We start from the raw sequence: 26,070 nt of genomic DNA on the forward strand, positions 1-26,070 counted from the left end.
TTGTTTATATATGATTATTAATATATATATATATATATATATATATATATATATATATTATATATTATACATATAATTAGTATAAAAAATTGACTTAAATTTTAGGTTTTTAATTTTTTAATTTTTTTTAAATATTTTAAAATAATGATTTAATAAATATTTATATATTTATATATATATAATTATTTATAAATTAATATATGGATATTGAATTAAATTTTTTATTTATATATATATATATATATATATATTTAAATAGATAAATAGATCTAGCAATTTATCGGTAATATTCTTAAATTTTGACAAAGATGTACATATGAAACGTTAATCACTTTCTCCTCTCCCCTCTCTCCCTCCCTCTATATTTTTCACAGACGGATCAACGTTCAAGTTGAAAGGATGCATTCTGTCTATGTCATTCCTGGATTGTAACGGTGCCCTGATCCCGTATTCCTACGAATCTTGGAAAGATGACAGTATGGAAAGCAAAGAGCGCAACAGTACGTAGATAATTACGCGTATGATTTATGGTATAGAAAAGTTGAGAGCTCGAGTCTTCTCTGTGGACACAATGGGGATTGGGGGGGAGGCTGGATGGGTGCAGGAGCGAAACGATAAAACTGCCTTTGTGTTTCGCAGGGAGTCAAGGTAAATGTGCGAACAGCCGAATGTCACCGTCGATGAATACGCAAGCAGGTACGGGGGACGGGTTCGAAGATCGTCAATTTGTCGTATTGGCGTCTGAGAAGCAGGCGAGGGTCGTTGCGTTGCCGTCTCAGAATTGTTTGTACAGGCAACAACTGGCCGAAACTCATATCGTGATCAAAGCAGAGATTACCACTCTAAAAGGTCCGTAACCGTAATTATTTTTACGTTTCTTTTACCGTTGTGTACACAAAATTTTGCCCTCGTCGTTGTCTCGTAGGAGAAACGAATGATTAAAAACAGGGATTATTCGATTTTCAAAGGGACATAATTGTTTTTGATATTTCTCATTGTTGCAAAGTTTTATCTTCTCGATCGATTCGTCGAAGGAATAATCATCGTGTGATAAAAATAGAGATTATTAGATTTTGAAAGGTCCATATTTTTAATTATTTTTTATCATATAAAATTTTTTTCTTCCATCGATTCGTCGATTCTGAATCTTTCCAAAATAAAATTAAAAAATTAAAAAAAATAAAATTAATATTCGTAAATCGTTATTTTTACATTTCTTATTATACAAAATTTTATTTTCTCAGTTTCGATCGATTCTGAATCTTTCCAACGAAATAAATTTGTAAAGAAATACGTGATGAAAATAGAAATTACGATTTTAAAAGATTCATAATTATTTTTATATTTTTTATCATATAAAATTTTTTCTTCCATCAATTTTCGATTCGTCGAGTCTTTGAATCTTTCCAACGAAGAAATTTATTAAAATTAAAAAATTAAAAAATAAAATTAATATTCGTAAATCGTTATTTTTACATTTCTTACTATACAAAATTTTATTTTCTCAGTTTCGATCTGAATCTTTCCAACGAAATAAATTTGTAAAGAAATACATGATTAAAGTAGAGATTACGATTTTAAAAGGTTCATAATTATTTTTAATATTTCTTATCATATAAAATTTTTTCTTTGAATCGATTCGTCGAATCTGAATCTTTTCGATGAAAGATAAAATTAAAAAATAAAATTAATATCCGTAATTATTTTTACATTTTTTACTATACAAAATTTTATCTTCTTAGTTTCGATCGATTCGTCTGAATCTTTTCAACAAAAGGTAAAATTAAAAAATTAAAAAATAAAATTGTAAGGAATACGTGATCAAAGCAGAAATTACGACTTTAAAAGGTCCATATCCATAATTATTTTTACATTTCTTACTATACAAAATTTTATCTTCTTCGTTTCGATCGATTCATCGAAGGAACATGTGATAAAAACAGAGATTATTCAATTTTAAAAGGTCCATAATTATTTTTATATTTCTCATGATATAAAATTTTTTCTTTCATCAATTTTCGATCAATTCGTCAGATCTGAATCTTTCCAACGAAATAAATTTGTAAAGGTATACGTATATCAAAGCAAAGATTACGACTTTAAAAGATCCATAATTATTTTTATATTTCTCATTATATAAAACTTTTTCTTCGATCAATTTTCGTCGAGTCTAAATGTTTCCAACGAAAGTTAAAATTAAAAAATAAAATTAATATCCGTAATTATTTTTACATTTCTTACCATACAAAATTTTATCCTCTCAGTTTCGATCGATTTTGAATCTTTCCAACGAAATAAATTTGTAAAGAAATACGCGATGAAAATAGAGATTACGATTGTAAAAAATCCATAATTATTTTTAATATTTCTTATTCCATAATATTTTTAATATTTCTATATAAATAATAAATGTTTTCTTCCATCAATTTTCGATCGGATCTGAATCTTTTCAATGAAATAAATTTAATAAATAAAGGAATACGTGCGATCGTAAAGCAAAGATCTTTAAGCACTTTCAAATTTTTTCTTCGATCAATTTTCGATCTGATCTGAATCTTTCCAACGAAATAAATTTGTAAAGAAATACGTGATCAAAGCAAAGCTTTAGGCATTTTAAAATTTTTTCTTCGATCAATTTTCGATCTGATCTGAATCTTTCCAACGAAATAAATTTGTAAAGGAATAAAGAAAAATTTCTAAAAGTTTAGGCACTTCAAAAATTTTTTCTTCGATCAATTTTATAAAATTTCGTCTGTTGGAGCGTCTTTTCGTTCTATTTTCAGATAACGTGTGCCTCGTTTGTTACGTTTCGAATGGTCACATAGCCACGTACAGTTTGCCAAGCCTGAGGCTACTTATAGACGTCGATTTTCTACCGCTTATAGATTTGAGGTAAGAATAACAATTATAATTCGAAAACAATTTTGCTTTTTTGCGGCGAAATAACGATTACAATTGCACATGGTATATAATGCACTATAACATGCCACCGCAACTTTTCTTCTTAATACAGCAACACTTTACGATATTATTATATACTGTTTATATTGAACGGTAGCGTAAAACTTATTTTATAAAATTCTTCTTCTTGGCTAATACTTTTAATTCGATCATTCTCGTATAATAAATTATTATAGCGATTAATTAAAAAAAAAGGAAAAGATAACGATTTTGTGTAGACAATGCACGTGTAAAAGCGCTTTCTAATTCTTAATTTCTTTAAAAATTTAACTCCGATCATATTTTTACAATCCTCTCTGTCGATATTAATTAACAAACTTTGTATATAATTTTTGCTATTATTCGAGAAATGTTGTAATTTTAATCCAATTAAAAATTGCTACAAAGAATGAAAAGAAATATAGGTAAGATTATTAAAAATAAACGTATATTAATTCTTCCTCCAAGTTGTATATAAATTCGATGTCACTGATATAACATTTAAATCTTTTTATAGAAAAATCATTGTTTCGAAAGTGGTAAATTTTTAAAAATTAATTTCGATTCATTTCTATTTCACTTTAATTATTGTTTTTACTAAAAAGAAAAAATTATATCGCTTATTTCCTATAAGATCAAAAAATAGAAAATTTTTATTTTGAACTTGACAACAATTTAAAAAAAATTTCAGATATAATTCTGCTCCTAATAAATAAATAAATAAATAATATGAATTTAAACATTCGTTGTTCCATCGTATAGCGTTATGCACCATGTAGCTGATTGAATGTTGATTAGACATCTTACATTTGATATAATTAAATAATTAATTATGACTAGTGATATTAATTTTACCAACATTTATAATAGCATGTAATTTCTTTTACTATCTAATCATATATACATACGTACATATGTATATACACGTACATGTGTATATATATTCGTTAACCCTTAATACACTTATATATAGCATGCCTCGCTGTAGAGATTCTTCGTACAAAGCACAATTCTATATTCGCACTTCTTTATATCTTCCACATAGTTGAGAAAATAATTTTCAAATTGCTACTGTTTCGATCAATTGGAATTATTCGTTTTTCAAAAATGATTTCTTATCGATCGCATCTTCTTCAACTTTTATACTTTTTTTTCATCTAATAGTAATATTTGTTGTACCATTTATAGTGAATAATATAAATATTCATATCCTGATTAACGTGTCAATTTTATTAAATTAAGCAATTCTTTAATTTCGTGAAAGTATGAATAAAGTATCCTTATGTAGCCTGTTGCTAGTATAAAAAAAAATGTATATTTTAAAATAGAAATTCCTAGAGATATTTGCTACTTTTTTTCTTTTCTTTTTTACAAAAAAGTCTCTTTAGTTAGTAGAAAATTTAATCGTCACTCCTTTCTCGATAATTACATCACATTTTTTTTTATTTATCATCTCAACGTAAATTGTAGAATAATAGATACACGTGTAAGTATTTGTAACATGTATAACACTTTTGGATTAATATTCCATTAAATTTTGATGTCGAGTTTCCAGGAAATTTTTAATTAACATATCATCTGGTATATTAATAATAAATAATATCGAGCAAAGAAAAATTCGAAATTTTTTTCTCGACAAATTAACCAAAATTAATCAAACTTTTTTAATTAACCAGAATATGAATATTGTGGAGATTCGCTATATTTAATTTTTTTAAATATTAGATTTTTAGCAACAACTTTTTAGCTTCTAAACGATGCATTAATTTTACATTATTTTTTTCTACTTTTATTTGGAAAGAAAAAAAAAGAAACTGGGATCAAGTGGAATATATTATTTTGTATCGAAAAGTATATATATATATCTGAAAGAAAAACTCGATGTTTTAAGGGTTAATGCTAATTAATGCAAAATCTTTTTACTCGTGTATGGCTTAACGCTCACTTTTCTCCTGTCTCTGTAATCTCTAACAGTTTTCAGACTACAAAACATGGCATTGTAGACCCCATGTTGTCCATATGGGGTCATCAACTCTTTGTTAATGGCGATACCGATCAGTAAGTGATCTATAAAATACACTTTTCACGATAATTGTATTTTATATATACGATACGCAATGCCTAAGCGCGTATTTATCCACCTATCGATCCCTCCTCCGTTTACTTCTATCTATCTTTTTTTTCAATTAACTTAATCAACTTTCGTTATTCCCTTTTATCGACAAGAAAAGCTTTACATTCTTTTTTTTTTCTCAAGTCCCCACGTACAAAACCCCTTATATATATATTCGTATACGTATAAATGAAAAATGACTCGAGACTCGATCGATAACGAGGCCCCCTGTCTTTTTTACAGAATTGCAAAAACGCTTTGCTTCAGCAACAGAGGCCACGGTTTGTACCTCTCCTCGCCTACCGAGATCCAAAAGTTTTCCGTTTCCAGTCAATTTTGGTAACGAACGATTCATTTCCATCTATCTCTTCTGTGGAAATAAATTTTTCACCTTTCTTCGTTTATTTCTCTCAGCGGCGAATTAACCGAGATGATGGGGGACTTGTTCATCGGCCACGACATGCCCGAACCGCCCAAAGAGAGCTTCTTCAAAGGCCTGTTCGGCGGAGGATCGCGGAGCCTCGACAGGGAAGAATTATGTGAGTGACGTAGAAAAAAAGAAAAAAAAAAAGAGAAAGAAAGAAAGAATAAAAATTAATTTACCGACGGATGATATTGCAGTCGGCGAGTCGAGCGGTCGAGCATCCCGCACCGTGGCGAAACACATCCCCGGCCCGAACGCGGGGGCCGAGAGCCTTCGCGAGCGCGTGACAACGGCCACGGGCGAGGTGAACCTCGCCCATCAAATGGTGCTGGAACGCGGCGAGAAGCTGTCGCAGTTGGAGGACAGAACGGCGCGGATGATGTCGGAGGCCGAGAGCTTCTCTCAGTCCGCCCACGGATTGATGCTCAAATACAAGGACAAGAAATGGTACCAGCTATGAGGACATCGAGGATCGAGTCAACCGAATCGATTGTATCGTTATCTAGCGTTCACGTTTCTCACCTGTCAGCTCTGTCTGTATTAAAGTATCGATCGTATATGGAAGGATACGAAGGATAAAATCGCGAACTACTTTACCGACACGCACACACAGGAAACATGATATAAGAAAAAAGGGGATGCGAGTGAAGTTGAATGCATGCGTGAATGCGTGTTTCGAGAAAGAAAGGAGAAAAAGGAAACATAATAATGAGATACTTTTACAAGCAGGTATATATACACGCGCACATCTTTCAACAAAGAATATTCAAAAAAAAAGAACAAAAAAAGAATCGTATATACACGTATAACACAGATTATAAGATTAAATATATATATATATATATAATACTTGTACGTAAAAAGCGAAGAGACGAACGATACGCACGTTAAAAAGAACACGGATAAAAAGAGAAATCCAGGGATGATCGCTATATTCGGGGTAAAATTATTATAGCGCATATACATAGTATAAGATATAAAGGAAACCAAGTACTATCTTAGGCAGACATAGGATTCAACTACGTGCGAGTCAATATACACACAATTATGTGACAAATTCGCCTTTTAATCGCTGTATCTGTCAATCCATTCGGATCCCTCCTGCAACGCGAACGATGAGATAAAGTAGTAAAAAAAAGAAAAAGAAAAAGAATCAAGTTGTTCCGAATGTATTGACAATAAATAAAGGTATATATTAAATTGATTGATAATAGCGCATCGAGTAAAAGTTGAATGCGGTGTATAATATATGATTTACCCACGATGTACTTGTTATTATTATCTCGAGATCGAGATAAACCTGTCCCCATCGTTGATAAACCATATATTAGTTGTTATTAATCGTAGTTATCGCTAGATACGCTGTGTACATAAAGGATAAACAAAAATGCAGTAGAGAGAGAGAGAGAGAGAGAAAAATATTATACATGTTGAGACAAAGAGCTGTTTGTATAATACAACGTGTTGTAAGTTACGCGCTAGTTCAGCGTCGATGATGAATTCAATTGAATTTATGGTTATATACGATGAACAAGGGGAAGAAGATTAACCGCTACTAACGTAATTTTAAAAAAAAAAAAAATTATACGTAGATTAGATTAATTTAAACCGTTGTATGCGCCGTGCGTAAGTTCGTGGTAAGTTCATTTGAATTTATCCGGGATTCTGAATCGTCGTAAACCGCTTCCATAGCAATAATTGTATAGTTGATGTTAATGGTACTAAATCACCCGCATAACAAAAAAAAAAAAAAAAAACTTATATCATATATATATATATATATATATATATATAACGTGTCTCTGCAGAGAATTAATTAGAAATTCTTCGAGTTCGGGTCGAACAAACTATATACTTGATAATATAATTTCCCTCGGACAATATATACGTAAGTAGAGGTAAACAACCGAAGATACCTTTTGTCACGGGACGTATTTACTTATCGAGTGATTAATATTACCGTAAGGTCCACGTGCAACGTGCTGGACTTGCTCGAACATCGTTAATGTAATATCCATATAGGAAAAGTTTTTCGAATTTTGGGATTGTGATAATACATTACATATATATATATATATATACACACACATACACATACACACACAAGTGTAACGAACACAAGAGAACCGAGAATTAATTCCACTTCGATTCGTTTAACTTTATTATTATAAACCAGTACCGTTATCTTTTCTCCCGACAGCTTTTATCGTCTTGATAGTCTCGATAGTCTTCGAAATCCAGCAACTCGATACGCCACAGATTTTCTCAGATATAAAATAAACGAAAAAAAAGAAAAAAAAACAAAAAATAAAAAAAATCAAAAAAAGTAACCGCTAATCGTGTGATTATAAATATATATATATATATAAACGGGAAACTACTACTACTACTACTACTACTACTACTACTACTAATACTAATACTAATACTATTACTACTACACTATCACTATTACTATTACTACTACTACTACTACTATTATTATTATACAAGAATATCCTATAAAAGAAGAAGAAGAAAAAGAAACCAATAGTGTATTACGCGGATAAAAATATCCTTCTCGGATCTTTTGTGAAAGTGAGAAAAAGTTGTTTACCGCTCTAAAGATAGAATAGTAGTTAAATGTATAATAGTTGCAGAAACAAGAAACAAGAGATACATTATTACTTAAGTGTTTGATAATATAACATATTCTAACACTTGTTGTATAAAGACTATCGTTTAGGTGATTCTGAATTATTTATCATATCAAACAGGTTGACATATGTTTGAAAATAATTTATTGTTGTAATAAATGATGAAGTAATTTAAAAAAAACTAGATACGATACGAACGATAAACTATATATATATATATATATATATATATATATATATATATAAAGATAATTATTGTTTGGAGATTATAAATGCATTATCCAAAATTTTAACTCCTATATTTCGTTTCGCTTCACCGTGTCGAGTAAACGCGGAACAGGAGATCATAATAAGCGAGAGAGATTTATCGTACGCTCGATCGAAGAAATTATTTTTCATACACGCACGCGCAGTTTTATCCGGTTGTTGAAAGTTGCTTCGTCTCTTTAACATCGTCGTTCGATTTAATTAGAAATTCTTTTCGTTACATAAGAAACTCCTTCTCTTCTCTAGTTCGATGAAAAAGAGGATACAAACGTTGCTTTTGCGAATTTATTTTTTCCATCTATTATCATTATTATTGTTATTAATTTCAACAAATCGTTATAATCCATCGTGTTATAATTATACATACATACATACATATATATATATATATATCTCTCCGAGAATTTTCATTTTCGCACGAACGTACGGCCAAATATTTTCCAACGTATATAATTCTGTACCGTTCTTGTCGCCGACCGTGTAACGCGTTCGAACGACCGTGCGTTTAGACCTACCTCTTCCCCCTCCACTCTCCGCTCTCTTCTATCCTCCTTCGTATCGAATGTTCATCACGTCTATTCTGTCTCTAAATATCCTATTTCGACGCTGTGGCCTGAAAAATCTGTAAATCTAATATTGTACATGAAATTTTGTCCTTTAGAATGCAGCGAAATAATCTAATACTCTCGATTTATACTATTACTAATCTAGTACAATTCTTATTTTTCAAGAAATATAATATACCATGTTATTGTAAAAGTACTGCCTCGAGGACAGACTGTATCTTGGCTCCGATTAATAAATGAGTTTGAACCAAACCAAACTGTTTTTTTCCTTTAAAATAATTTTTTTTTTTTTTAGAAATTTAAGAAATTTACTTAAGTTGTTGTTCTCATCTCTCTCTCTCTCTCTCTCTCTCTCTCTCTCTCGATTTTAATTTCGATAGAATAAAAGATAGTTCGAAAGAGATTACATCGTTATCGCGATACTATTTTTTTTCATTCTTTTATTATTGAGATTATTTAACGCAACAAAAAAAAAAGAACCCATAAATTTTTGAATTTTTTTTTTTCTACAATAAACGTTATAAGATAAAATATCGCGCGGATTTTTCGATTGGAGAAATAGAGTGATAAGGGACCGATTAATAATGCGGAAAATTAGGCCGATTATATTCGAGGATCAAAGTTTTAAATCGGAGAACGATTACTGTTATTGACACCGGCCAAGGTAATTAAATTAATTTTTGCCCGCGCTGCCCGCAGTTAGGATAGGCATCGGCCTGGAATAATGCAGATCCGCCGGGCTTTTTGTTTTCTTTCTCCTTTTTTTATTCCACGGCGATAAAGGCGGTAGGCTCTCAACCACACCCGCCGCGCACACTTCTCATTTCCAATTTAAAAATAATGAGAATTTACCGCGAATAGGCGCCGCTGTCGCGTACAGATACTCATCGAGTTCTGAGCTCGCTCGTGGGAAGTGGAATGAATTGAAAAAAATTCAATTTAGCCTCACTGTACCGCGCTCTCTTTCTCTTCCTCCTCTTCCTCCTTTCCTCCTCTTCCACTCCCTCTTTTCTTTCTTCTTTAAGAAAAATTATGAAAAAATAAAAATATCTCGAAAAATTTCACTCAATCTCGTTCGATAATACAAAGAAATATCGTTTAACAATTTATATAATTCGATATTACGATATAAAATAAGAGAGAAAGAGAGAGAGAGAATTTTTTAAGACATTCGTTAATTCGTAATTGATCGGTGTTTGTTCACGGGAAGCCGTGAAAGAGCAATATCCTTCCGAGTGGTGGAGGTATTCGACGTCGGTTGGAGCAAGAAGAATCTTTGGAATCGCGATCCTTCCCCCTCCTCCCTCAAATAACAATCGAAACGCGGTAAGGTGGCGAAGCGTCGGCGGGCGGGGAGGAAGAAACGTGCGAGGAGGGGCCGGGAGGAGCGATAGTCTGCCTCGAGTGCGCGTAGCAATAAAATGTAAATGCGCGGCAATCGGCGGCCAATATCGAGAGAGTCGCCTTTTTCCAACCTACTTTTCCGTTTACGCTTTGGATCGGTGGTAACAGTGAGCAAGACGGTGGTGCAGAACGAGCGAGAGAAACCGAAAAGGGCCCGCGGGGCTTCGCTGCGTCATTTGCATGAGTAACGGTGCAACCGAGAGGTTAGGGTAGCGAGACGAGTAATTTATAGTCAATAATTCTTGGCGAAGCAATTTTCGCATCGAGCGCAACGTTTCCTCCGGAACGAGCAAGGAGAAATAGGGGAAGGGCGGGGACTCGGGACACGGGGGGGTGAGGAAGAGGGTGGCGGCAGGAAATGAGGCGGAATGTTAAATAGCTGCCTTGGTACCTTCCCTCTACCCTGTCATCTCAGGTAGCTGTTAAACTGCACGTGGCAATTATTTGCGATACGTCTATCTTTTCAACATTCCCTTCAATTTTCGCTTCCACGTCAATTTCTTATCCCCCCCCTTTTTTTTATATTTCTTCGCGTCACGAGAATTTTCCTCGCGTTCCATCTGATCATGCATATTTCATTTATTTTTTGCCAAACAACTACGTTGCGATAAGTGCTATGTAAAAAAAAAAAAAGGAAAAAAAGAATAATCAGAGTCGTGTTAAAATAAAAGAATGCTTCTATTTTCTTTATGCGTACAGAATCAGCGTTATATCGTACAAATCAAAAGATGAAATTAAGTACGAAAAGAAATTCGCTTCTTGTTTAATATTTGTATATCAAATGAACTTCATGGGATAATGTATAAAAATAGTTTTTGAATATTTCTTTCATTATCTCGATAAATATCAATATAATCGAAACTAGAACTATAGGTTAGAAGCTACATTATCGACGGAATACATTTCGGCCAGAAATTAAAACGAACCGACGATTTTACAGTAACTAACGCCATCTCGCGTTTGGATCGCGGAAGCTTCGACTCGTTACTAGCATAGCAGAATGTGCGAGGAGGTATTCGTGACGTCATCGAAAATGATAAGAAAAAACGTGCCACTATTTTTAGTTATACGGTTCCTAATATCTCTTACTATTTCTATTATATATGTATATATATACACGTTACATTGAAAATTATTTAATCATTAGTTTTTTTATTAAAAATTTATGCACTTTTAGATTCCCATCTTAAAGATAGAACTTTAGCCAAGTTTCTCGCGTCAATCTTCAGCCAATTTTAACTATCTTTTTCGATTAATTATTAACAATTAACGTCAATTTGCAAATGCTTCTTTCATTAATTTATTACTATTATAGAATTTATTTCTAAATATGAATACATGGATATGTAACGTTGTTTCCTCTTCTATTTTCACGTACAATTTTTTCGTACATTTTGTTTATTACTCGATCTCGAAACGTGTGTTCGTATACGAGATACTTTTTACGACAATCGTTAATAAATAATTAATGGAAAAGAATTTCTCGTTAAAATCGATACGAGAAATTTGTTAAAAGTCTTAGCTTTAAGATGCAAGCTTAAAAGTGCTGAAATTTTAAATAAAAATGAATTTTCAATATGGCGTTTTCGATGTATCGATTCCTATGACGAATTAATTATTAATAAATAATTAACAGAAAAAGATTTTCTGTTAAAATTGATACGAGAAACTTGTTAGAGGTTCCAATTTTAAGATATGATCTTAAAAGTATCGAAATTTTAAGTAGAAAACGATTAATTAATGAATTTTTTATGTAAAATGGTGGAAGATGCTCTCTATCCTTCTCGCGCAATGTTGCTCTCCTTCTCTGTGACGTCACGAATACCTCCTCGCACATTCTGCTACGCTAGTAACGAGTCGAAGCTTCCGCGATCCAAACGCGAGATGGCGTTGATCCCAAAAATTTTTCTTTATTTAATTCACGAATAAAACGTATCCCATTGAAAATAACGTGCTCAAAGAAAGAAAAAAAAATATATATATATATATATTTTTCTCATTATTCCAAATATCGTATATACACATATTATCTATCCATGTCGCTTTTTTTAGATTTCTTTAATACACAAAAATCGGGAAAAAGTTTTGCCACTTTCGTCTCAATTATACTTCCCTGTTCCAAATTTTCCAATATTCCGATTTCGGAGAAAATACATTTCAGAAAGAGAAAAGAAACAAAATTTCCTCGATATTTTTATTCCGAGAAGAAAAATACGGCGAGTATTTATATTACAATCGATTCAACTGTACGCGTATTTTAATGCCTCCGACGAGTCTAAAAGTCTTCTAACCTGCGCGCTACGTCACATTCGAAATTCACTTTCGTGCGAAGTCCATCGAAATCCAGCAAGAAGATACTTCTCAACGTTAACGCGAGAAATATTTACAATTACGTTACGATCCTCGTGTTCACATTTACAGAAGGGAATATGAATGCAACGAACGAAATACACCCGAGAGACGACTTTTCACACTTTTATTTAGCCAGCCACCGGCGGTTCACTTACCGGCGGTGAAAAGTTTAAGCCCGGTGAAGATTACCCGGGGCAACATAAACCGATACCGACGACATAAAGGTGCACACCCGATATTAGATATCAAGGCATCCGCCTTAGCTTTCATCCACCATCGAGTGTCCCACCGAGGGCTATCAAACTGATAGAATATGTTCCACGTTATCCCCCTATATACGTATATATATATATCGATATACCCATCTACGCGATTATCATACGTAGAACGGTTTATTTAAAGTAGCTTTTATCGCTACGGGTTTAGCTTACTTTTAGCCCGAATTTAGCCGGGAACATCGCACCTATCGCTATTTCCTCTCGTTTTCTGTTTTTCATTTTGTTCACTGGGAAGAAAAAAACCATTTTTGAAAAAAGTAAAAAAATTAGGCGCACGATATAATTATCGTTATATCTTATCACGATAAGGGATACGTAGTTACATTAATGTAATTTTCAGCTTTGTTAATTACGCTTTCAGTAATTCAGATTTCTTTTAATGTCGGCCGAGATATCGATACACGCGGGTTTCGGACCGCAAGTGTATACACATCGCTCGGCGATATTCTTAATGTGCCCTCATAAAAAGATCTACTAACTTTTTTTTACTTAACCACAGATAAGATATTATTGAACGCTCTCTAGACGTTTTAGAACTGAACGCTTTTGTTCGTTTCTTAATATATATATATATATATATATATATATATATATATATATATAAGATACAAAAAATAGGAAAAGAAAAGGACAAATATAATTCCTCGCCATTTTATTGCTCGAGGAAATTGTTCAGGTGACGAGTGGATAGCAACGAATTTATATCGATCGTCGAGCAACTCGACGCATCTCCAATAAAAGAAATTACAATTATCACTGCAAAGAAAGATCGGTCTATCAACGATTCAATTGCATGAATTTAACGAGTAACCAGAATTTTAAAAAAAAAGAAGGAGCGTGTAATTAAGAGCGCGTTATAAATTTGTGGAAAGAGGAGGGAGAGAGAGAAGGATTATATTTGTAAAGGTAAAGTAAATTGGGCGAATCGTCGTGAAAGATCGATCGCGTTGTGAGCGCAGGTTTTTCAAACAAAACGCGAGGCAGGCCGGGGGCTTGAACCTATCATTTCCCTGTTCATTATAACAATTACCTGGTGATAGAAGGATGGCGAGGGGGGAATCCGGTGAAAATAATGATTGAAAATAACAGGAATCGCGTAAACGTGCAATCACGTGCACCGTCGAAGGATAGACCGTCGAGGGTCTGTCGGAAATGATCACAGATTTCAGGGCAGTGTGATCATCCGGCTCGAAGACAAGCATTACGTTAATGACCTCCATTATCCCCAGATTATAGAATTATAACGCTGTTGCAATAAATTATTCGCCCTGCCGCGATCATTCTCCCCCCCCCCTCCCTTCCTTCTCAATCTACTTTACATCGACGCGAAGAAATTTAAATAAATCACGCATAATCGGTCCCCATTCCGTACTCCACCGGTCAATTTACCGATCGAGTTAAGAGATATATGTATAAATAATAAGGGTGTACACGCATAAGCGCGAGACGCGACGATTTGAAACCGATTCGTTTCGGTGTCGTGGAAGCGAAAACGAGTATTTTCCGAGGCGATCGCGTGTCGAACAAGTTTCGCGAGGAGGATCGAAATCTTTTTTTCGAAGGAGCATTGAAAATAATCGGCCCGTGATTCTTTGGTTGGAAATTCGCCGAGCGTGTGCACGCCAGGAGGGGAACAAAGAGATTAAAAACCTAGTTACAGGTACCCCGGGGCGAGGAAAAAAAGCGTTTCGAACTCGATCTCGCGATATCGCGCCGTATCGGTTTCCTCTCCCTTCGCTCGAATACACAACTAACTCCGCTCGAATCAATTCCTCTCCTTCGTTCACGCTCGTTTGCGCCAAGGTATTTCCGTTGTGTGCACAACACAATTTATTTCATCCTGTGTGAACGCATCTCGCGATTACGATTCGTGAGCCGTGTACGATCGATTACCGCGCGTGAAACAGGGAAAAATGGAATTGGAATTGGAACGGGGCGCTGAGGTTCGGAATTATTTGGAAATAAGGATGTAATACGGATACCTCTTCCCCTGTCTCGCGTTTACACGTAGCCCGGAGGCCATAAATAAGCTGGCACGGTGTTGGACACGGCCGCTCGCGCACCGGGAAAACTTGACTAATTGCGAGAAACATCTCTGACATCCCTTCCTTTCCGTCCAGATATCCTTTCCGTGTCCGTTACAAGCTCTCTCCCCTCCACTCACTATCGCTCTGTCTCTCTCTCTCTTTCACTCGAATACCGTTCGTTCCATCTTCCATTCCACACTCCCTTCCTAATCGTTCGTTTCCTTTTCTTCTTTTTCTTCTCAAACAAACGTTTATCGAATTATTGAAACGTTCGAATTCGTTAATTTAACTCGTCGGTACGAATTCGTTAATTTATCGTCGGTAAGCGAATGTCGGTAAGTCGCGTTCCTTCGATACAGCGCTAGTTCCTACGTACTACTGTTCCTACTGTGGAGGATACGCTGGACGGCAGAGGGGCAAGAAGGGTCCTTCGCTAGGACTGGCTATCTTCACTTCGCAGACGACTTCACTTTATTGACACGGCACTCTATACTGTGGTGGAACCATCTATAATTCGAATATACGTAAAAGTTATTTTCATTTATAAAGTTTTTCGAAACACGTACATTAATATTATCTTAATTACTCGAATACAAAGTTTATAAATTAAACTATTGTGCAACGAATTGTAATTAGTATATGCGACAAATAAAATGAAAAATGTGCGCGTGAAAAATAGGCGTTTCTTTCCAAATTGACCAATCGGATTCCTTCCGCGAGACTTGTTTCCGCCAGTGAACAGTACGACGTTAAGCGCGTAGTCGATAAACTCGTTCGTTGGACGAGAATACACGTACATATTCCGACAGCTAACCTCGCTCCTAGCCAAGTTTTCATAATTTATTCGAGTATTCACGATTTCCTCGCTTCTACTATTTTTCTTCGACTCTGTTGACAGTAATTACTTTATCGAACGGACTAAACGCAAAACTAGCGATAAACGCAATTGCCTCTATTAAGTACCAACGATAGCCACTAGACTCGACTCGTCGTCGAGTATACCGTACGACTAAATTAATCGTGGAAAACGGTTCGAGATGGCGCGGCGGCGAATGTTGCGCCAACTTGGTCAACATTCTATAGTCGGATGATCGTTGTAATATCTCGCGGCACGAACGAGCTATTATTGTGGTCGTGCTGGGACGACAGCGGCCCTTTAAAAGACACCGATTAATCTTCTTTTTCAACGACCACCACCTTTCTTCTTGTCGCCGACCGGTTAACCAGGGAGAGATGTCGGTCGGCTCTCGAAGGCCAACAGTTTCGAAGCAGCTGCGCAATTACGCGGATAATACACCGCTTTCGCCCGGAGGAAAAAAAATTCTACCCGCTTGCCGCCATTTCGATTGCGAGATCGAAACTCGTTTCCAAAATTTTCGACCCGATTTTCGACCAAAAAAAAAAAAAAAAAAAATTTATTGCTCGATCATCGAAATTTCGAAATTTTAAAAAGAGTTCGACTCGGGGGAAAAGGAGGAGACGCGGGTTTCTTCTTCGGTCGAAGGTCGGTCATTTTTCTGGCGCCAAACTATTCGTCGTAATTCGTTCGAAGCACCCTTCGGCGAGTCTCTTTCGCCGACGTCCAATGCCTTCCGTGACACACCGCATCGCCGGAAGGAAACTCTCGACAAGCCACTCGCCTCGCTTCCAGACCCACTCTTTCTTGTCGCGCCTCGCCGTTTTACTGGACGCAAACTGACGGGATAGGAAGCGACGACTCGATAGGCTCCTAAAGATAGGCTTTTCTTCTCTTTTCTCTAAAAACAAGATTTTTTTTTCCTCTTCAAAACGAGAAGAAAGAAAGAGAGAAGATGACAAGGATCATAGTTTTAAAAGTTGACGGTAACGAGTCTGATCGTTCGCCACAATACGTTATCGTTTTGAAAAGAGGAGAATAGACGAGAAGAAGTAGCCCGTCCATAAATCACTCAAAGGGCAATCGAGATCAGCCTGGGACCCGACGCAACGTGCTCCTGCGTCGCTCTCCGTCCTTCTCTCTCTCTCTTCCCTCCTCCTCCTCCTCGAGCGAGAAAGCGCTTTCTCATTCGACCGTAAAATTACCAACCATCGCTCGTTCCGTCTCTTTACGACTCATTCTCGGAATATCCTCTTGCTTACTTTCAAAATAGTACGCGAGTTCGTTTTTTTCTCTCTTTTCAAATTTCTTCCTCCGTCCCTTCCTCTCTCTTCCTTGCCCATTATTTATTAGATCGATTAAAAGGAGGGAGGGAAAAAGAAAAGCACGTATCGTTGGAAGTAATATGTATGAGAAATAAGTTTCGATATATTTTTCATTTCAATAGGATTACCGAACAGGATTACGTAACGTATATTGGAATAACAATGGATAAAATCAACAAGTGAACGTTTTGAGGGTTTCGAGAAAAAATGAGCAGAGAAAATATCGTTTCCAAGTACAAATCAATTATTGGATGAAATGAATTCGTCGTTTACATTACATTGTCGTTTTCTTCTTACATGGATCGGGGAAAAAACAAATGAATTTGAATTTTTCCTTTATCGTAGAGAACAATGATAATTAATATTAATAATAATAATAATAATAATAATAATAATAATAATAATAATAATAATAATAATCGCAATACAGTGGTAATTATATATACATATGTATATACACATATACAGGTTACATATGCGCGTACACAAATATGCATATATGTATACACACGTATATACGCGTACAAGATGTAGAAGAAAATAAATCTATTTACAACTAAATATCTCCGATCGATTCGTTATATCTTCTCGATGATGTATCATATCGATCACGTTATACACGTTTTTATTATTCGTAACGCTACTTAATCATCGATCGATCGCTTAAAACTTTGGTTAAAAATATATATATATATATATAGACGCGATATATCCCAACTGGTCAATCAAGGATTCCGTTTCATTCGATTCGCGCGCCTCTCGCGACAAGTTTCGCAACTTTATTTATTTGTTTATTCATTCGTCCCTTTCCTTCTTTCACTTTTTTTTTCCTTTTCTTTTTTTTCTTAATTATTATTATTAAATTTCATCCTCTATGAACGTATCTATGAACAAATGTACAATAGTTACAATAAAAGTTTAGCGACGAATATTATTATATTATTGATCCGTAAATAGTAGTAAAACACATAGACTCGAGCGTTCCGCGACAACGATTGGTACGATTGTTACGATTGGTAGACCGCGTTCCGTAGACCGGAATTTACGGCGCCCGTTCCTCCGTTTCTCTCCGTCCGCGCTGTGCGCGCGCACAAGAGTTATCTTCGCCTCTCGGGCTTGGAACGCGAAACGACGCCGGAAAAGAACCGCAAATTTACGATCGGAACGTTTCGTTACCTTACACAGATATTACATCGCAGAACGTTTATTCTTTACACTTTGTACTATTTCTCAGTATCTCGAACGTTTCCACGTTTCACGTTCCAAATAAGTCCGAATCGGGTGGATACAATTGTCATCGTGATATTAATAAGAAATATCCTTGGAGAGGAGGGGGGAGGTGATATTAAAAATAATTAATCCGTCGAATCGAACGATCGCGTCGCTGTATATATATACGTATAGATAAATTCTAGGATCACGCGTACACCGTAACTGTAGCGGAAGCGCAGTTGTATCTCACTCATGCACGTGCTTTCTCACTCGAAAATCACAGTTGAACATTGGTTTTTATTTTTTATACTCTTTTCCCCCCGCTCTTTCTTTCCTTTACCCGTCGAAATTAAGCTAAATCGGAGATTTTCTCTACCGGAAACGTTCGTCGTCAAGGGGAATAGGAAAATGATATATATATATACACACAAATATATCTCGAGGAAACGTGTCGGTCGATGTAAACAACAAAACGTAAGCGTAAGGATCACGGTGGCGAGCGAACGTGACGTTCGAGATATGCAAGCGGTCGAAGAAAGGAAGGTGGTAAAAGACCGCGATCCCCCCCCCTCCCAAGCAGCCGTCGTTATTTTCGGATCCGCGCGGAATCACAGTGAAAAGCGCGCGTTTTTCGAACGGAATAACCGCGATCCTTTTACCAACTTCTATCTCTACGACGAGAGAATGGAAAGAGAGATAAAGGAAGAGACAAGGTATAAGAAGGAATCGAAACGTACGTATCCGCGCGTGGATCACAGTCGACGAGACGATCGATATCCGGCGGTTTGGCCGTGAACTACTCATTGAGGCAGGCCGGAAGCGGCGCCGAGCCTCGGCGGGGCGGCGTACAAGGAGTAAGGGGAGAAGTAGGGTGGCAAGGCCGGGGCCGCGTGGGGGTGCGGCGGGGGGAGGGGCAGAGCCAAGGACGACAGAGACGGGGCCAAGAGCGGCGACGGTTTCCCGTACGGGTGGTAACGGGCGGTCGCGAGCGGGCTCAGAGGTGGCGTTGGGTAAGTCCTGGCGAACAGGGGATGCGCGGCGGGCAGGCCGACGGGGGGCGAGAGCAGGGAGAGGGCCGGCCCCGAGGGGTCGGCGCCCGTCCCCCCCCCGCCCACGCTCGTGTGACTCCTCAAATGTTGCAGCAACTCGTCGGACGTGGAGAACCTTTTCCCGCAATACGCCGTGTCCCCGGCTATCCAGTTGCACACGTAAGGGAGTTGGGAGACGGCCGCCAAAGCGGCAAGTTGCGCGTGAGCGTACGCCGCGACACCCAACGCTCCGTAACCCGTTGTCGTCGCACCACTGCCACCACCACCACCACCTCCACTTCCACCACCACTTCCACCACCACCACTACCACCACCACCAGCACCACTACCGTTCCCCTTGTGATCGCACTGCGCGCATCCAGCGGGGCAGGAGGAGGCGCCCCCCAATTTCCCGCCGCCGGCCAAACTCGCCGAGCTCGCGAGCAAATGAGAGTTCAACTGGCAACCGGTGCAATACGGATCCCTGCAGACAGGCATCAGCCCCGCCGCCTCGGCCGCCCCCGATCCCGCGCTCTTCAACCTCGCGTAGCTCAGATACGGATTGCCCACCAAACCGTTCTTCAACGCGGCGTGCTGGTGCGATATCAAGGAGCCGGCCGTCGCGTCGATCGGTAACTGGGGGCTGAAGCCCAGGTAACCGGCCGAGGAGCAGGAGAGGCCCGGTTTGAACGTGCCCAGTGGAAGATCCTTGATGGACGGGTCGGCGACGGCGAGGACACCCGCGGGGCTGTAGGACGACGGCTTCGCCTGTAGCGACGGGCTGCCGGCCACCGCCGGCTGCGAGCAAGAGTTGGACGAGGAAGAGCACGTGGACGAGGAGGAGGAGGAGGAGGAGGAGGACGAGTCGACGACGAGTTGATTCCTCGAGGCTGGCGACTCGCGCGCCCCGTCGCCGTTCGGCGTCCCCGTTTTCCTCCCCTGTTGGTGAGGGGTGATCGCTCGCACGGAACACCCGCTCTGATTGCTCGAGCATCGCTTGCTCCCGGGCGTCCTCGAGCGGCCGGATATCGAGTGAGCGGACGAGGACCGCTGTTGCTCGTCCGGGCTCGACGCTTTCTCCGACAGGCACGACTCGTACGGCTTGAAGTTGGCCGCCTTGCTCGACTCGGCCGTGGACGACGACGACGAGGAGGAGGAGGAGGAGGAGGAGGCGGCCACGATCCCCGGCGACGATTTCTCGCGCTCTCGTTGATCCGTCGTCGACTTGCACGACTTGCTGTTGCCGCTCGTAGCCTTGTCCAACGAGCCCAGCAACGATTTGTTGGACGGCGTGTCCGCTCCTATTTGACTGCATGTCTGGGCGAGCAGCGCGAGCGGGCTCTTCTTCGCGTCCAGCTGCAAACGAAAAACGACACGTGTCGATAAATCGGAGATCGGTTAACGCTTAACGTGATTAGATATCGAGAAACGCCTACGTTTTCCCACTAACTCTCCTATAATTCGTCTTTCGAATTAATTCTATATATATATATATTTATTTCCTCTAATAAATTTTCACTTATTTTTCCATATTTCTTTTTTTATGTTGCCCAAAAATAGGAATGCAATTACCTTAGTCTTTTCTTTTTAAGAATTTGTTTATTTTAAAAATATAGAAAATTGTTGTAAGAGGAAGGAATAAAAGCTCTTTCGAATTAATTCTTGTTCGAGCTAACTAATATACTTATTTCAATAAATTTTGACTTATTTTTCCATATTCTCTTCATCCTTTTTGTTGTATATTTGTTAAAGGATCGAAGAGGAAAGAATGAAAGCTCTTTCGAATTAATTCTTACCGCGTTCGAGCTAACTAATATACTTATTTCAATAAATTTTTGACTTATTTTTCTATATTCTCTTCATTCTTTTTAAATTTTTTTTTTCGTTGCCCAGTTAACAGAAATAGGAATTACCTTAGTCTTTCCTTTTTAAGAATTTGTTTATTTTAAAAATATAGAAAATTGTTGTATATTTGTTAAAGGGTCGAAGAGGAAGGAATAAAATTTCAATAAATTTTGACTTATTTTTCCATATTCTCTTCATCCTTTTTAAATTTCTTTTTTTTATGTTGTCCAGTTAACAGAAATAGAAATTACCTTAGTCTTTCCTTTTTAAGAATTTGTTAACGTATTTTAAAAATATAGAACAAGAAAATTGTTATATATTTGTTAAAGGGTCGAAGAGGAAGGAATAAAAGCTCTTTCGAATTAATTCTTGCCGCGTTCGAGCTAACTAATATATTTATTCTCTTCATCCTTTTTAAATTTCTTTTTTTTTATGTTGCCCAGTTAACAGAAATAGGAATTACCTTAGTCTTTCCTTTTTAAGAATTTGTTTATTTTAAAGATATAGAAAATTGTTGTATATTTGTTAAAGGGTCGAAGAGGAAGGAATAAAAGCTCTTTCGAATTAATTCTTGCCGCGTTCGAGCTAACTAATATATTTATTTCCTCTAATAAATTTTGACTTATTTTTCCATATTCTTTTTTTTTTCGTTGCCCAGTTAACAGAAATAGGAATGCAATTACCTTAGTCTTTTTAAGAATTTGTTTATTTTAAAAATATAGAAAATTGTTGTATATTTGTTAAAGGGTCGAACGAGGAAAGCTTGATCAAGTTGTTAAAGGAGAGAGAATTAAAATGGCTGTTTACGGGCGCGTAAGGTAGAGGACGGTGGCCAATTAATAAGCGGTCGTGGAGAGCGAGCGCGAGAATTGAATACCGGTTGAGCCGTTTTCCCTTCCAAGTGGCTAGAGATGATGCAGTCGGTGCAATTAGCGTATAGAGGGACGATATTTCTCGCGGTTTGATACGCGGCCGATCGAACAGATGTTCGCCGTAATTAAAACGCAACGTTCGCAACAGCTAAATACCCGCCGGGTTTACGGTTGCTTTTGCTAATGGCTCCACGCCGACAGATATTAATGCCACGAATTGCAACAGGCTATTACGGCATTACGGAGCTGTATGTTAATCGCTCCCTCGGACAACTTAACGGAACGCGCCAACGCTCGATCGCGATATCGCCATGTGTTTTTATCGTTAACCTTAATTTATGGATTCATCGTTCGAAATTTCCCTTTTAACAGCCATCGCGGAGAATAGATAGAACGTATAAACGCGTCCTTAAAATCTTTTAAACGTTATTTCCATTTTTAAAACTCGAATTTTCGTGGATAACGAATGATCGTTCAAAATTAACTCTTGAAAGTCTTTTTACACGAACGCTTAACCGCTGATGAGATAAAAAAGAAAGTCGAAAAATAAATTACTCTTATTTTCGAATACTCGGGTTCGAATAAAATTAATAATCCCCAATGGGCGTCGAGACTGTCGTCGCGTAAAATTTCATAGAAATGGGATATACTGTTGCTCCGATTAAATAATTGCAAGTCCCGATTCGCGGCCGCTTAACCGGATAGCATACTGCCAATTACTTGTTGCTTTTTACTCGTGATACCAATTGAAACATAATACGCATGCTCTTTGCCCGTGCACTCGAGGGAATGCACGGTAATATCTATAACGAATCGTTTCTTTGGAAAATCGTTTCGTTGAAAGTTACGCTTGATCGTTATTCTAATCGAGTTACATTTTGTATACGAAGAGAAACGGGATGTGGAGGAAAAATCGAGTGGAATAAAATAATAAAAGAAAAGGTTTAAGGCTTATTATCGCTTAAACGCGTATTCAGAATGTTCTCGCTCGTAACTCGCGTAAGAGAGAGAGAGAGAGAAGAAACAAGGGACGAGCAAAATGTTTCGTTCATTTTTTAACGCGAACGCGCTCTCCGTCTATCTCTTTCTCCCTCGATCCTCCGAGCATTGTATTACCGAATCGTGTTTTGATTTATGACGCTCGTAAATCAGCGAACGTTGAAGCAGAAACTTTGCCAGCACTCGCTGTCCTCAAAATAGTTTACAGGAGTTAAAGCATAAGACGTGAAATGCATTCCCGTCGCGATTAACGAGAAGTCGACAACCAGAATTAACGAACCGTCGAAACTATCCTTCTTCGTCGTGTTCATTTTACGTCCGCTCGATCGTAATGCGAATTTCACGCCTCGACTCGCGATATATCCCCATTTTCGATCCTTTATATTTTATAACTCGTCTCGTTTGCGCCATTTATCGATATTTCTCTCTCTCTCTCTTTCTCTCTTTTCTTCCTCAAATTAAACTTGATCGATATCGTTTATCGCGTCGATCACCGTCATCGATTTGAAACGAAATTCCGAACATCACATATAAGGAATATTAAGACACGCGTTCAATTGGATTATCATTATTATTATTTACGTATTTTTTTTGTACGATACGATTAACCGTATAATAATTATGATACGATATTCGTATCGGATGGGAGAAAAAAAATGGAGAAAAAAGAAATTAGGGAAATACGACACTAACCGTAGTAGGTAAAGGCGTAAGATATTCCGGACGGAGGTACTGATTTGCGCTAGAAGTCAGCATCTTCGAAGGAGAATGTTCGCCTTCTTCCTGTTCACGAGTATATAAATATATATATTTATGTATACACATATATATATATATACATATATATATGTATATATGTATATATATATTTTCTTTGGAACGAATAATAACACTGTGATCACTCGCGACGATGGAACACAAAGGAGAAGCGGAGGGGAAACGAGCAAAGGCTCGAAAAAAACACGTTCTCTTTCTTGTTGTATTCGTCAAGGTGAAACGAGGAAAGTACACGTAAACGAAGCCATCTCGATTCTAAAGCGATATATTCCAGCGTGTACACCACTGTCCCGTTCGACACACGAGAGGGAACACAACGGAACACGGAAAAATATATGGAAATGAAAAAAAAAACGAAATAAAGAGGATACCGTGTGCTCACGCGCGACACGGCACACGATACATTCTCTTACCACGACCGGCTTCGAATCGCGACTGAGTCGCATCGCTTACTGTTCCCTCGACCGAGCCTCCCTGCGGCCCCCTCCTCTTCCCCTCCCCACCACTATACCACCAACACACTCTATCGATGACCGTTCAGCTGACTTACCCCGCCACACCATGCTCCCCCGGGAAAGCTTACCCCTTCGCCGCTCTGTCGGTACATCCTAGTTTCTCCCACCATCAACCATTTCGGATTTTCTAGCGATGAAAGTGATACGCTCTCGTGGGAGAGGGGGAAAAAAAAAGTAAATAAATAAAATAAAAGAAGGAAGTAAAAACAATTCTTTTTTTCGTTAACGTTCGTATCGAATGAACATTTCGATTCAAATCCATCGTCTCGCGTTTCGCGTTTCCTTTTCCTTTCGCGTCGATCGATCACAAATACGCGCTCATTTTTTTTCTTTACGATTCCATCCAAATAATCCACTCTCTTTCTTTCCTCTTGTTAATATCGTACTTTCGAATACTCGAATAGTCGAAATTCGGTGATCGAACATTTGTTTTTTCCACTCGGACTCGAAGCCATCGCTACTAGTGCCGAAGGATTCCCCACTCCCCTAGCGAGAGGTATCGAGAGGTATATACGACGGCGACAAGGACAGAGCGAATAGGAAGAAGAAGAAGAAGGCGAGCAAGCGATAGGAAGGAAAGAGAAGGAAGGTGACGCGGAGATAGCGGTGGTGCGGCGATGGTGGCGATGGTGGCGGTAGCGTTCGCGACACGGTGGTCGTTGTCGGTTCGCGCTTTGCCGACACTTTTGCCGGGTGCAACCGACCCGACCAACGACGTGTCAACTCGTGCAAGGTGCCCCCCACACGACAACCACTTCCACCTACCCCGCCCCCTCCCCCATTCTCCCACTCGCTTCCCTCCTCTTCTTTCTACCCTCTTCCTTCTCTCGCCAACCGATCCTTTATACACTACCTCTTACACACCGCGTTCGCATTTTTTTTTCCTTCGTTCGTTCGAGAAGAAGATGACCCACCGCTACGATTCGAAAAACCGATTTATATAAATATTTCTATGTTAAAAAAAAATACTTTTTACGAAATTATTTGTAAATAACTTTCCCTATTCTCTCTCTCTTTCTCTTTCTTCTCGTAACAATAAATTATAATATACAAAGCTTTAGGATACGGTTGGTAAATTAGCAGTGTTAATCCGACATGTTACGATTGTTCTCTTGGTATTTCAAGTTTGAACAGGTCTTTAAACTTGCAGAGTAGTAGTGTATACCAGAGAATAATAATTTGCTAAACTCTCTCCTCTCTCCCTCTCCCTCTCCCTCCCTTTATGGTTTTATTAAAGTTTCAAGTAAGAAACTAAGGGAAACTAACTAAACAGGTAACTAAAATCTCTGCCTTTTGCTGGCTGCTATAAAATATTGGAAACTGTAAAAAGACGTGATGCTCTTTGTAAATATTTATTGCCATACTTTCTTTTGACGTACAAATGAGGAAAATATTAGTGTTAAATTCCGGTATAGTATACTCGGCGACGATATACATTTAGATTTATACTTTTCATATTTTCGATTCTAGTTCGAAAAAATTTACGAGGAAATTGGAAATAAAAATTCGTCTTAAAAATCGAATTTCGAATAATGAAAATTATTATTTTTATTTTTTCGTGAAACGCGAGAAAAAAATATCTGGAAGGATGTAGAGTGTTGAAAAAATTAACACGACAATTTTTTTTTTTCCGC

At 37.7% G+C, this 26,070-nt stretch overlaps 2 protein-coding genes across 9 annotated transcripts in view; one reads left to right on the forward strand and one right to left on the reverse strand.

The window, feature by feature from the left end:
- LOC408267 (syntaxin-binding protein 5) overlaps positions 1 to 7,562 on the forward strand; it is a 37,336-nt gene extending 29,774 nt beyond the window's left edge. For 7 of the 8 annotated variants that reach the window (XM_006569677.3, XM_006569678.3, XM_006569680.3 and 4 more), the window contains 7 exons: positions 375 to 500; positions 640 to 849; positions 2,784 to 2,892; positions 4,915 to 4,998; positions 5,297 to 5,392; positions 5,468 to 5,592; positions 5,675 to 7,562. In XM_006569677.3, coding sequence (XP_006569740.2) covers positions 375 to 500; positions 640 to 849; positions 2,784 to 2,892; positions 4,915 to 4,998; positions 5,297 to 5,392; positions 5,468 to 5,592; positions 5,675 to 5,937 — 1,013 coding nt within the window. In that variant the 3' untranslated portion in view covers positions 5,938 to 7,562. The remainder of the gene's footprint in view (positions 1 to 374; positions 501 to 639; positions 850 to 2,783; positions 2,893 to 4,914; positions 4,999 to 5,296; positions 5,393 to 5,467; positions 5,593 to 5,674) is intronic. The other variant, XM_006569679.3, reaches the window with a different exon arrangement.
- Positions 7,563 to 17,978: 10,416 nt separating this feature from the next.
- On the reverse strand, positions 17,979 to 24,380 carry LOC409921 (zinc finger protein Elbow). The gene is made up of 3 exons (XM_026443206.1): positions 24,036 to 24,380; positions 23,838 to 23,927; positions 17,979 to 20,784 (listed from the first exon to the last, which is right to left on the reverse strand). The coding sequence occupies exons 2-3, from the start codon at positions 23,898 to 23,900 to the stop codon at positions 19,201 to 19,203; spliced, it is 1,647 nt and encodes a 548-aa protein (XP_026298991.1). The 5' UTR covers positions 23,901 to 23,927; positions 24,036 to 24,380; the 3' UTR covers positions 17,979 to 19,200.
- Positions 24,381 to 26,070: the final 1,690 nt, after the last annotated feature.

Source organism: Apis mellifera, linkage group LG10, assembly GCF_003254395.2.
Source record: "Apis mellifera strain DH4 linkage group LG10, Amel_HAv3.1, whole genome shotgun sequence".
NCBI lineage: Eukaryota > Metazoa > Arthropoda > Insecta > Hymenoptera > Apidae > Apis > Apis mellifera.